The sequence below is a fragment of the Numenius arquata genome, chromosome 8 (assembly GCF_964106895.1).
Source record: "Numenius arquata chromosome 8, bNumArq3.hap1.1, whole genome shotgun sequence".
In the NCBI taxonomy this organism is placed as follows: Eukaryota; Metazoa; Chordata; class Aves; order Charadriiformes; family Scolopacidae; genus Numenius; species Numenius arquata.
In genome coordinates, this window is record NC_133583.1 from 21617786 (window position 1) to 21630890 (window position 13105).

The 13105-nt window shown below is 36.6% G+C and overlaps 1 protein-coding gene across 1 annotated transcript in view; it reads left to right on the plus strand.

Annotated features, from left to right (window-relative positions):
* Window positions 1-11784, plus strand: part of SYN2 (synapsin II) — a 180985-nt gene extending 169201 nt beyond the window's left edge. The window contains exons 11-13 of the mRNA XM_074151484.1: window positions 4999-5059; window positions 8810-9095; window positions 11649-11784. Of these exons, the coding sequence (XP_074007585.1) occupies window positions 4999-5059; window positions 8810-9095; window positions 11649-11784 (483 nt within the window). The remainder of the gene's footprint in view (window positions 1-4998; window positions 5060-8809; window positions 9096-11648) is intronic.
* The last annotated feature ends 1321 nt before the right edge of the window (window positions 11785-13105 follow it).

Genomic DNA, 13105 nt, shown 5'->3' on the forward strand with positions numbered 1-13105 from the left:
TAGCACTTCCCTGTGCCAGATGAGCTTACATTAATCTTTCTTGAGCAGGGGTGTTGTAAATGTTACACAGCATCATGGCTAACACCTGCTGGGAATACTTCACTGAATGTGGGATAAGATTTTGGGTTTTTCACGGCACAGATCTTTCCCATTAGATTTCAGTTAGTGAGTTCTGCATTTCTGACAGATGCATGTTATTACTCCATAAATAAATTATTAAATTTCTTAAATTAAATTTTTTCTTTCTTTCTTTCTTTCTTTCTTTCTTTCTTTCTTTCTTTCTTTCTTTCTCTTTCCTTCCTTCCTTCCTTCCTTCCTTCCTTCCTTCCTTCTTTCCCTCTTTCTCTCTTTCTCTCTCTTTCTTTCTTTCCTTCTTTCTTTTGTTCTTTTTTTTTAACTCCACTCATCAATTTCATTCTTTCTTTAGGATATTTTGGTCCTGTAGTCTTCCAAATGTGTATCATCTACAAGTTGTAGTAGGCACACAGCTACCTTTTTGTCCCAACTTAATTAATGAAAATGTTACTTGAGTTCCACATCCCAGTTATATCCTTCCCATTAGTTTTTCCTCAGTAACTGCTATCTCCCCAGTAGCCACTTTCTTACCCACAATGTAATTCCTGTAATATTAGTACTTAATCTTCTCCAGTGTAACATGTACATTTCCATTTATTAGAGGTATCTGGTACAGAATTCTGTATTTCATGAGTCAGCTGGCTTTGATTTCTGAGATAAAGAATATCTGGTCTGAGCAATATGAACTCAGGAAGAGCTTTGATTTTTACCTCCGTCTCATTTTTCGCTTTTATCCCACCTGCCATCTTGCCCTTGCTCCTGTATTTATCATACTAGGACACTTCAAACATTCATTTACCATTGACATCCTACTAAAATTATCTAAATTACCTCTCTGCTTAGCAATCACATTTTTTCTTAGTTGTCTTGACTTAATTGTTTTATAATTTATTCTTGTTTCCTTTATGAGATCTAACTCTGCTCGTATTTTGGCAATTCTCAATTGATCCCTCTACTACTTGACCTGAAAAACACGACTTTCCCTTCAAATATTGAAATACCTATGAAAATCTTCTATCGTTGCATTACAAAGAAAACCAAACGAAACCCAAAAACAACTATACGTGCTCCAACTATAATTCACAAAATCTTTAAACTCAGCCAAATCAAAATCAATTTTTGCTGGGACTCAGTTTAGCATCTCTTTTGCCCAAGGGCTATTTCCCTGCCAAGTTGCTGCTTTTGCTCCCACCCATTTCAACATTCTTCAGACTATTCAAAATTCAAGTATATATGAATCCAGTCTGCATTTATATAAATATACAAGGTAGAAAAAGAAGTAATACCGCTGATCACATTTTAATACAACATGCTCTGAAGAACAAACAGTTCTTTCCTCCAGTTCAACCCCTAAAATTCTAAGGAGACTGTTTCAGGTAAGTGTGGAAAGGAAGGAAGTGCTATGGAGATATCTAGAGACATCTGTCTTCTAGACAAGCAGTAGGGTTTCTGCTCTGGCTATAATTAACTTAGCCAATATTCTTAAAGACCATTATGCAACCAAAGCATCAATTGTTATACCCAGAGTTGAGAAATCACTATAGTATACTTGCAGCATTCACGTGGCTTAGAGGTTTCCACAAGTAAAGTTGTATTTTTTTAGCATAGTTATATAAACAGTAAATCCCCTTTGAACAGGAGGGATTCTGTAAGCAGTTCTATATAATGTTACTATCAACATCAGCAATCCCTTCTCTTTGGGGAGTTTGGATGGGATATGAAAGTTGTGTTCCATAAAATGAAAACCGAAAGGGCTCCTTACGACAGCTGTTACCACACCTCACTTAGGTAATCCTAAACAATGTTTCTAGCTTCTCTACTACTAATTTTGCTCTTTAACCCTGAGCATCCAAGTAAGAATCTGTTCAGGGTCTTTTTCCATTATATATTCTGCATTCTAATCCTTGATTCCTGCAGCGTTTGAGCTAAGCAGTAGGCAAGTTTGTAGATCAGAACTGCAGTACGGGAAAACATGTTTGTACTAAAAGAAGGTGGTAGGAGGGTGAGCTTCTAGGCTGGGCAACAAAGGAAAGAAGAAAAAAAAAAAAACCAAGAGGGGTGAGTACATCTGCAGGACAGGTCTAGTCCAGCATCTCTGTTCAGAGAGGTTGTGTTGCCCATAAGGAGTTAGCAGCAGCTCTTACAATTACATTGGCACACCACCTTGGAGAGGTGAGAAGTAACAGTCTGGAGTTAATTTGCCAACAACTGGTATTTTAGAAGAAGCTTGGATTTTATTAAAGGCCTTGGCTCAGCACAGCAAACAAGACTGGTTCAAAGCCTGTCTTTAATATCAAGTATCAAGGTTTCTGACTGTCTGAAAGAAAGACTCTTGAAAAGGACTGGATTACTACAGACCATTGAAAAACCATGAGTAAGATTTCTCAATTAGGAATGTAATGCTAATTAGTCTTTTTGGGTCAGCCTGGGTGGGTTGGCTAATTAGCAAAAGTAATATACCCATGTGATTGGCCTGGAGTGTGGGTGAGGTTCCTGGAAGCACCAGGTGATATCTGGTGAAAAAAAGGATGTGTGGGTGGTAAAATCAGGACAGCTGCAGTCAGTGACTAGAGAGGGGGGAATACATCTTCAAGAGAAAATGCACAAAGGCTCTAAACTTTTAGAACAGTTGAGGTAAGGATTAGCAAGCCTCCATAAGGTTTATTGAAAGCTTAATTTAGGATAAAATAATTTCTTTGTAAGATGGAGAGATATGCAGATTCCATAAGTACTGATGTTGTCATGTCAAATCAGGTGGTGTGTGCGATAAAGCCCAAGACCATTTCAGTGCAAAAACAAATGGCAGATTTGCTTCAGCCTCGAGGCACGGAGGAGACAGAGGCCCTGCAGATGTTGTTTTAACATTAAAGTAGATGTGAATTTAAACTGCCAGCCCGTGTTTTCAGTTTCTAGATAAAGGATGAGTTTTACCTACTTTTTATAATCTTTTGCTTTTGTTTTAGTAGAAAAATAGCAATGCTCATATCCTCCTTAGTCATCCTGTGCCACTGCAGAGAAGGATACAGATTGGTTTATGGCCCTTTGTAAGGCTAGGAACTGTATCACACAGTAATTGTAATAATGTTCCTTAGAAAATATTAAGCAAGCTTTCTAACAAAAGTCACCTGATCTGTTTGGTCCTCCAGAAGGAAGCTCTTGGAAGTCCTTAAGCCCAAGTACTTTCCCTTTAAGGGCACACTCCATGTGTCGGGCTACACCACCAAAGGAGACAGGGGCTGCTCTGTACTGCAGAGCCCTAAATGCCCTAAGGGCCTACAGGGGAAGGTGCCAGGTGCATCAGAACAATGGCACTAGAATATGAAAGGAGTGAGCTCCTCCAGGGCAACTTTTCCAGGTTTCCACCCTGGGCTAATTTTCCCTGTATCCAAGGCGTTACTGATGTAAATGCATATTGTTCCAGTGAGCTCACACCTCACACATTATACAGAGTGGATACCACAAATACTTAACGTTACTGAAACATGCATAGGATAGAATGTCAACTTTTACATGTGGTTCAGAAAATTAGAGGAAGGAGAGAAACAAAACAGAGAAGACTTTAACCCACACTAAAGCACTTGAAAATTTTCTGGTGGCTGTGTCTTTCCTTATGAAATTCTCCTCTTTTCTACATATCCTCATCCTTACAATGATGCTTCCCGAGAACCATGTAACTGGGTCAGTTAATGTAAGGATCAGATTTTGCCTCATTCATTGTGTACATATCATTTTTGCTCCTCATTCTGAAGGTTGGTAACTCTGAATAGTTAGTGTTTCGGACCTGTCCTATGTCCTTTTATTTATGTAGCTAAAGCAGACAAAGCAATTTGCAACAGCTGTGTGCGATAGAGTGTTGTTGTCTTGTAACATTTAAAAAGTGTAACTTCTAGATTGCTGTGCAGGATTTCACATCACTATGAGTAAGATTTATTTCTGTAGTTCTAAGATTGAATACAAACCTATCAGAAAAAAAACAGTAAGCTTTGCAAGAAACATGTTTAATTAATTCTCAGTTTACTTTTTAGTGCGTTCTAGGGTTTTTCCCTCTTGACAGATGGCAATTTAATTTCTGGATCCTTACAAAAAAAGAAAACCCAAGTTATTATGTCCAATGATTTAACATATTTCACTTTTCAAAATATTAGAGATGGGCCTAAGACAAAGTTTGGATTCAAATACTAATGTTCCCAGAGGGTGTTCTGCTCCAACGTTTTGGTTCAGGCCCATCTTTTCCTCTCGACAAGTATATGTTTGAAAAGGATACTGCCAAATAAATCTCCTGTTTTGAAAAGTTAAGTATTACATGTGTTTCTAATAACACGTCAGATGGAGTAGCATGAAGTAATTTCAATTATTTTTATTATTTGTCTGTGGTTTTTGCTTCCTTTCATTTTGCTTAGCAAAACAGCTAACCTAGAATAGGCCGTCTCCCTTCACATTTACAGTCAGCGAATCAAACTATCACAAGCAAAAAATCCTTCCAGATACAAGTGAATGTAATGAAAAATAATTTCTTAAATTACACAAAGGTATCTGTTGAAGTCCATTTTCTATTCAGTCTATTCTAAAAAAGAGAGCAGAAGCAGTGAAATACAGAAATGTTATTCAGGGTGCTAGGAACTGAAGGAGAGAGACCACACAGAAATGGAGGTAAGATCTGAGAAGACACTCCTTAAATCGTGATCACGTGCTGCAAAGGGAAAACAATTTTTTTTAAGAACTCAAGCTTTGGGTTAGTCCAGGATTCATATAACGTGTCAGACAGCAACTAAATTACAAAATGTTATCTGGAATAAATTAAAAGTATACATTCAGCCTCAACCAATAAAGAGATCTCTAATAAAAATAAAGACAAATTAGCGGGAAATTGGAACTAAGCTACTCTAATTTTTTTTCTCTTCTGTTTTCAAATGTGTTTTCCAGAGTGGATCACTAAAGGAGCCAGAGCCAAACAAAATCCCACCTCAGCGACCACCACCTCAAGGTTGTTTACAGTACATTCTCGACTGTAATGGCGTTGCAGTAGGACCAAAACAAGTCCAGGCTACTTAGATAATTGAGACTAAAAGCAAGGGTTAAAGCAAAAATGAAAAAAAAAAAACAAAAACAAACACACAATCTTAAAAGCAAACATACCAGTTTTGTTCAATTTTTGCTTTGTTTCAGTGCTGACCTGGACTGTGTTTTTTCTATGCAGTGTCAACTATACCGTCTGGTTGTTTACTTGTTCATGTCTGTGCGTGTAATGCTTACCTACCTTTCTCTGTAAAATTTGTGATTTCAGGGCTGTTGTCAACAGTGTACAAAGAATGTGCCTCTTTAGAGCCCAGTGCAACTGTACATTATGGATGGTTAGACAGTATTTTTTGAGTATTCTATATTGTTAAGTAAAATACCACAAAGGTTCAAACCTAAATACTTTTGCTTACTTTGTGAGTGTGTGCACACTGTACTCATAGCCTTTATTTTTTTGTGCGTGTGCATGACTAATAAGCAGGTGATCCAGATATATTTTTAAAAGTCTAGATTAGAATTTGCTAGTGAGGCTTTTTATTTATAATTTTATAAAGTTTGTTAACGTTTGAGTTATACGCAAGTGGAAGTCTAATATTTCAGTGACTCCATAAGATACAGTTCTTCCCAAGGAACATTTAAAATATCTTCTATTTTACATACTGGTATTCATATTTTTAGTAATTCTGCATTAAATTATTAGCTACAAAGCTATGTAAATGGGCCACCTATGTGCAATATCTCAGTGAAAGTGTGAGTATTTAATGTATCCTATTTCAATTAAGTAGTACCTTTTGTTGTCATTTTGAATTAGTAATCTATGGAGATTTTTAATGAAAACTGATGCAAATACTTTCAAAAATCTTATACTTACCTAAGAATTAAATCCCAGGTTATTTGGTGAGAAGTACCTCAAGGACTGTTAAACTTCCTGTAAGAGTTCTTTTTTCTTTTTTCAAATACCAAGATGTTAGGAGATGGTAGACCAAGGTACCTTCAACCAGCGAGGGATCCTGCCCTTTGATTAGAACAAGAGACAAAAATGTCAGCTATTTTCTTTACCAACTCAGGTCTACTATTTTAAACCTAGAAGTAGCCAGATAGCTATAAAGAAAATTCAGTCCCGGCATTATCCACATAAATAGGGTTTATGATAATTGCTTGAAATCAAACATGCAAAAAGACTTGAGATGCCTGACAACTGCTAGATTTTCTGTAGGTAAATTATTTGTGATTTTTGCATAACCAATGTATAATGCAATCTTACGAGAAATACACAGGCAGGTGGTTAATCTGTTGTGAGAAATCTAGCCTAGAATCACAAGCTCCACACTGCTAGCATACCATAAAGCTTAGTTGCAAGTGAGCCACAAAACTATAATTTTAATCTTGAATATGCACAAAGATGAGTAGTGGCCATTAGTTTAGTGCAAACAATTTTGTTTAAAGGGAAAACAGCCTTATGTTCTACTTCTGTTTTCCCTACAAACACTAGAAAAAAAATTATCAGTGAGAATCATCATTCTTAGTGTTTCTTTTATTTGTATAAGCTGGTTGGTAAGATGAGAATTAAGGTATGCATTATTAGCTATTTAAATGTTTGTGGTAAGTGCTACTGTTTACTACCTATCAGTAAATTACATGAATATTTTGCTTTAGTGATCAGCATTTGTCTGGGTCAGTGATCATTCCAATGATGGCATTGGCTATTTTGTTCTATATTAAGAAAATTCCACTTAGAATCAGGTTCACAAATCCTTACCTCCAGACACCGTGAAAGTGAATAAACCATACTGCCCTGGGGTGAAGAAATGAATCTGATGATTGATTTTTTTTCAAGCAGTTGGTATTTATTTTTTTTTGCATGTAGTAGTACCAGTATTCACAAGTGCTTTTCACACAACATTTGTGAGTTGTGTGTGCAAAGAAGCGATGGGTGTTTCAGATAGGATTTCAGCTTGTTGACTGTAAAGGCTTTGCAAGGGCACACACTATTACTACATACCACAGACAAGAAGCAAACCAAAATGTCTCTCTGCATGTGAGCATGCTTAGGTGCAATATTGTGGGTAACAGGGAACAGATGTTTTACAGTGTAGGCTCAATGTTCAGTTTTGTTGAGTTATTTTTGGTAAAAGTTTCTTTCATGATTGTTGCCTTTTGTACAACCCAGCTGCAAGAAAGTGAGCAAATGCTGGAAGTGTGACAGCAGTATATCTTTTATGTGAAATACCTTGTACAGCTTAATGTGCAATAAAAGAAAGTTATATCTGTCTTCAGTGTAAAGTTTCTGGCATTCAAGCCTGTATGTACAAGTGGGGGAAAGAAACCTTTCTGTTTTTCAATATTGAGTGAAAGGAGACTAATAAGAAAACAATCCTTATTAAGATGTTGCAAGACCATGTTATCACCTTCAAATATTTCCTACAAAAGTGGTTCAAATTAATAAACAATGAAGGCACATTCCTTAACATACAGTACGTGCTATTTATCTTTCTACACCACAACACACTGCTACAACTGTATTAAAACTTACTGAAGCATTAGTACATGCTGTTCTCAGACACATACACTGGAATCTCATCTAGTAAGTGGAAAGCTAACTATAATAGCAATTAAAAAAAAAAAAAATCATGTATTGCAAGGATACTTCCAGATACGAAGGTTTTCTTTTAGAGACCTGAATAGATTAAGTCTTTTACTTGCACTAAATATCTGTGTAAGACTAAAAATTCCCTAATGTTCAGAACATCTAGATCAGTTGTCTTCTATATTTACTGTTCAGCAAAGCTCTTGCCCCGAGTGAAACATTATACAAACAAATCGCTCAAAATTTCATCCTGTCCTTCCTTCCCCTTAGCTCAGATGTCCTGTGTGCCTTGTCACATGCAAGAATATTCAGTTATAACAACTCTCAGCCCAGAAAACCACATTCAGACATCTGAGATAAAAGCAGAATGCCCACTGGTATCTGACACAGCACTATTTCAGTTAGAAAGCAGGAAAAAAAACCCTTGAATGATGATGTAGCATCTTTCGGCCATGGATTTCACAACCAAAGTCTCTACTACACATTGTAGTTTCACACTTGATACAGTATTTTGCCAGTATACTTCCTTGTGAGTGAAAAGATTTCCTTGGTAAAGAACTAGTAATGACTTTCTTGTGTTTCTTGTAATGGTCTTGACGTATTTCACTAGGGGTTAAATAAGTTATCAAAAGACTTTAAATTAGCCGGAAAATTGCAGTATAAAGTTGATTTACTGCTGTAAGAGTGAATCTAAGAGGAGTATTACAGAACTAATTTTAAAACTTTGGAGGAACAAAACCGCAATAACTACACGGAGAATAGTAGCTGTATTGCTGAAATAGATGTTACTGGTAAATTCGATTATTTTGCAGCCTCTCCTTGAGCTGGGCCGAAGTTATACTGGGTGTAACTCCATTGATTTATTTTGAAGTCAGTGCCACTACTGCTGGGATAAATTTGGTACTTCTTAGAAATATTAAGGATGAATCATAGGGGCTCCAACCAAGTTACTAATATACCAGCTGTGATTAGTAGTATTGACTACATGAAACTGCAGTCCATATTAATAGAATTTTGCCTCTAAAGTAGAATTAAGCACATTCAAGGATTATTTTAAAGTGTTGGATATGAAATCTAGTAAGAATTCTTTGATACTATAACATTATGAAGTTTTTCTTGTACTGAACCTAGGGGGCCCAGTGCAACCCCAAGGAATGCAATCCCAAAGCCAGGAGCCATTGCAGCCACAGCGCATGTACCCCCCTGGGCAGTCAGCAAAGCCCTCAGCTTCCCAGCCACAGCGTCCACCTGGACCCACAACTCAGCAGCCACGTCCCCAGGCTCAAGGTCCTCCCAGCACCAGATTATCAAAGGAAGCAGAGCCGCAGCCACAGCCACAGCCTGCTCCACAGCCAGCTCCACAGCCTGCTCCACAGCCTGCTCCACAACAGAAGCCCCAGTCTCATCCACAACTTAAGTAAGATTTGCTTTATCCATTTCCTTTTCTCCTCATAACACAGATTTTGCTGTCGTAACTGTAATTTGGGAGTTGGTCTAATATTCAGGAAAAAAATGTACATACGTTCCAAAGTCTAAAATGAGGTTAAACCATTTCAAAAAGCTTATTCTCTGTTTATGATTAGTAAGATAGTGGCATTAGTTATATCCTAAGCACTACACAAAATTTCATTTATTTGTTGTGCAATTTCTGCCCCAGCTAGGTCTGAAAACTCATCATCTTTCTCGTATTTCTTTTCTCCTTTTTATGTCACTGACTCACGATCTGGGTGTGCTGTAAGCCTGCACAGAAAAGAGGAAGTCTTATCTATTTAAACTTTTAACCTTGCAGTCACTCAGACAACAGATGCCAGTTTCAAAAGGCCTATCTCAGAAGCAATCCACATGAACATGCTAGACAGTGGCTGCCAAACTGTGCTTCTTTAGGGTTCTTCTTTCGTGGTTATACGCTGCTACTGTCTGTGCAGCACAAGGGATTCACACGGGCCCTTCCCAGAGAGTGCTGCAGGACTCACACAGCAAACTCTCTCTGGTTCTCTCACTGCTGGACGTGCTATTGTTGCTGTATCCAGCCAGCCACACGCCACAGTAAAGACTAAGAAAAGGATCTTTAGCTATATCCCCTCTCACAGCTTAAACCCAGTCAACAGAAACCATGTGGAAGGTCTTAGCAATAATTTGCTGTTTTTTCAACATAAGGATCCTGACACACGCTATTGCCAGTGGAGTCACAGACATTCCACTGGTCTTGGTAAGTACAAAGACTGACACGTAGTCTTTGTTTTATCCAAGTAAGACAGATCCCCCTTTTCCACCCACTCATATGCTAATAGTAGCGTGAACCAGTTCTGAGTCCTTACCTGAGCACAGTTCAGTGAAAAAGATGTGTTAGGTGACGTTATGCAAAGATGAGAATATTTTCCTTGCCTTCCTAGGACAGTGTATCTCTTTATCAGGTTTTATAATAATAAAATTCAAATTAATTCACTCATTATTTAAGTATACGTAGAAAATAGGGAGGTCAATTTTCTTAAGCAAGATGGAAGACTCTAAACTAGTTTGAAACTTAACTTGTGAACTTCTGACATTTAAGAGAAACAGTTAAGAAGAGGTACAGAAGAACTGTACGATATACTGTTTCCCAGCTTTCTCCCTTTCCTTTAGTTCCTTGTTCAAATCTAGGTTAATTTTTCTTTTCTCCAAATGGGAGAGTATAGTCTCTATTTAAAATAAAATAAAAAAGGAGACATTAGTTTTTAAGACACAAGCCATAAAAAGAGTTTTTCTAGCTTTGGAGAAGCAGTTTTAGGTGCACACCAAGACTCAGATCTCCTGCCTGTAGGATTAACTCTATTTGCATGTGTATGCTTTGTATTCACCCACATGCTGTTGCCTAACCTGTATGTACATGTTATTAATCTGTGAATAAATATTTAATTAGGCTACTTATTGTGTTACTAATCAAGTCAAGTGCTGCTTCCCACCCTCCCTCTTTCAGTGAGTACAAACAAACATTTATCAGTCTATTCTCATTAACACAACTATAATTTATGAAAAACCTAAAACGCCTGTAGCACTGTTTGCTGTACATTATTAGAGGTAGAGAAGTTGCAAACCTTGGAGAGTATAAGGCAATCTGAATAAGAAAAGTGTTTCAGTTTTACTGTAGCCAAAATTGAAATCCTATTATTGTACTGAGATAAAAATGAAATCAGTTAACGAGTTTTACTAATGCGTGGATATCGTTGTAAAAAGATTATAACTCATTAATTTTTTCTATTTAAATTCAAGCCTACTTTTTAAATATTACTTTGTCTGACAAGTCATGAGTTAGTTTTAACTTCAGACATTTTCCTTCTTGTCTGTTATTATATTCTTTCTTACAGAGACTTACACCGTAGTTACAAGCTAGCACTAAAACCAGGATAGCATTGCTAGACTGCTTATAGACAGGAAAAATTATACTTGATTTGGGGATTTTTTTTAAAGATATAAAGTGCCATTAAGCCTGCACTGAGGATCAAATGTCCTCTATATATATAGAAAGAGAGAGTGAGCACATTACAACTTTAGGATTCATTCTTCAAACTCTGATGGATACCTAATTTTTTTTGTGCATAACTGCAGCAGTAACAAACACAATTCTTGATCATCCTGTGTTGGGTGGTTATTTGGATTTAGCAGACAGGCCCACTTTTCCCTCAAGTTCTAATTTACGTCATGCAATTTACTGGAATAGAATGTTTCAGATCTGTGAAAAAAGCAGTATGTTTTTAAAGAAAAGCTTATCCTGCTTCTCAAATCAAAGTCCAGAAGGGGTGTGCTGTATTGCAGCAGCTCTGTATGCTACATCTAACTATATTGCTTGTGTTGAACATCCGTTTTATTTACATGCAAGCTCTCTAAATCTCATGGACATTTTTCTTTTTCTCATAATTTATACAAGTTATATGTGGATGGAAGCTGGTAGACAATATGACCATACAAAACATGTTGCATTTTTGTCTTGCAGCAAGTCGCAGTCTTTGACAAATGCCTTCAGTTTCACAGAATCATCCTTCTTCCGATCATCTGTGAATGAAGACGAAGCAAAAGCTGAAACTATTCGAAACTTGAGGAAATCCTTTGCTAGTCTTTTTTCTGATTAGCCAGCTTCATCTAAATGCACCTAGTATATAGTCTAAAAACTACATGAATGTTACATAGGTTTTGTTCTCCCTGTGACAGTACCTTTCTCTACTGTGCTAACTGTTGTATTAAGCAATATGTTAAACTTACAAAAAAAAAAAAAGAGAAAAAAATAGAAGGACTTTGATGAGATTCCATTCAGGAACATGTATAAAAATCTATGAGGAAGGAAGGGTTCTGTTACTAACGCAGAATGCCGAATTCTAAGGTCCTTATCCATTGTAATATTGTGGCCTTACTGTGACTGAACTATATAATCTTATTTGAGACTCCTTTGTAGAATTGTGTTAATAAAGCGTTGAGTAATGGGTTTCTCCTTGCTTTACCCATTTCCAATGCATTGCAGTGCATGTGTATTTTGTGTGTAAATGTTTTGTACTGCAAAAGTATAGTCTTGACTTGTTCTCGCCTCCCAAATTTAGGAGGCAATTCACACTGACCTTCTTGTCAAGCCACATAAATAATGTGAGATATTGAAGCAGTTTCTTCCTCCTTATACAATCTTTCCATCAGCTGGTTGTCGACTTCTGATGTATTGCTGAGAGTTACCAGTACACTAACTTAATGTCATAAATAGAGTGTGTATGTACTACTGTATCTCCATATGTCTATTTCTATTTATTTCCAAACTGTAACCATAACTGGGTTTAGTTGCAAAGAATATGCATGATGTTACCCTTATTTTTGTGAACACCTAATAAATGTAAAGTCCCATGCCTGATTTAAAAAAATGTATTCTACAAAGCTTGTTTGAACATCAATATATATTGTCTATTTTGACTGATATCACAATGGTAGCTTTATGATTATAACATATTTGGACACAAACCACAAGTGTAAGAAAATAAACTATCACAAATGATTCCCTTTTTGAATCAGCATAATAAAAAATTATAAATTCTAATAATCATATTTACATTTTCTAGTAAGTTATGTATTTTAAGAATATTTCTCTAACTTGGGAAACAGAGTTGATCCCAGACTTTGAGGTAATAGCAGCATTTTTTAAAATTATCTAAACCAAACTGAAGTTCATTAGTAGTTTCTAGACTATCCATTTCCAAATGGTTATCAGGTCATTGTGCCTATCGTGAACTTCATGCAGCAGTATTCATTGCCAGGAAACAGTGCTAACAGGGGAAACAAGAAAAAATAATTGTAATATTAGCGCATCTGAGGGGGAAAACAAGCAACACAATGTTAACTTAAAAACCCTATGCGATTCATAATGGGTTTGTAGAGACAAATCTACTTGCCTCAGAAATGTTACCTCGTGTAGAT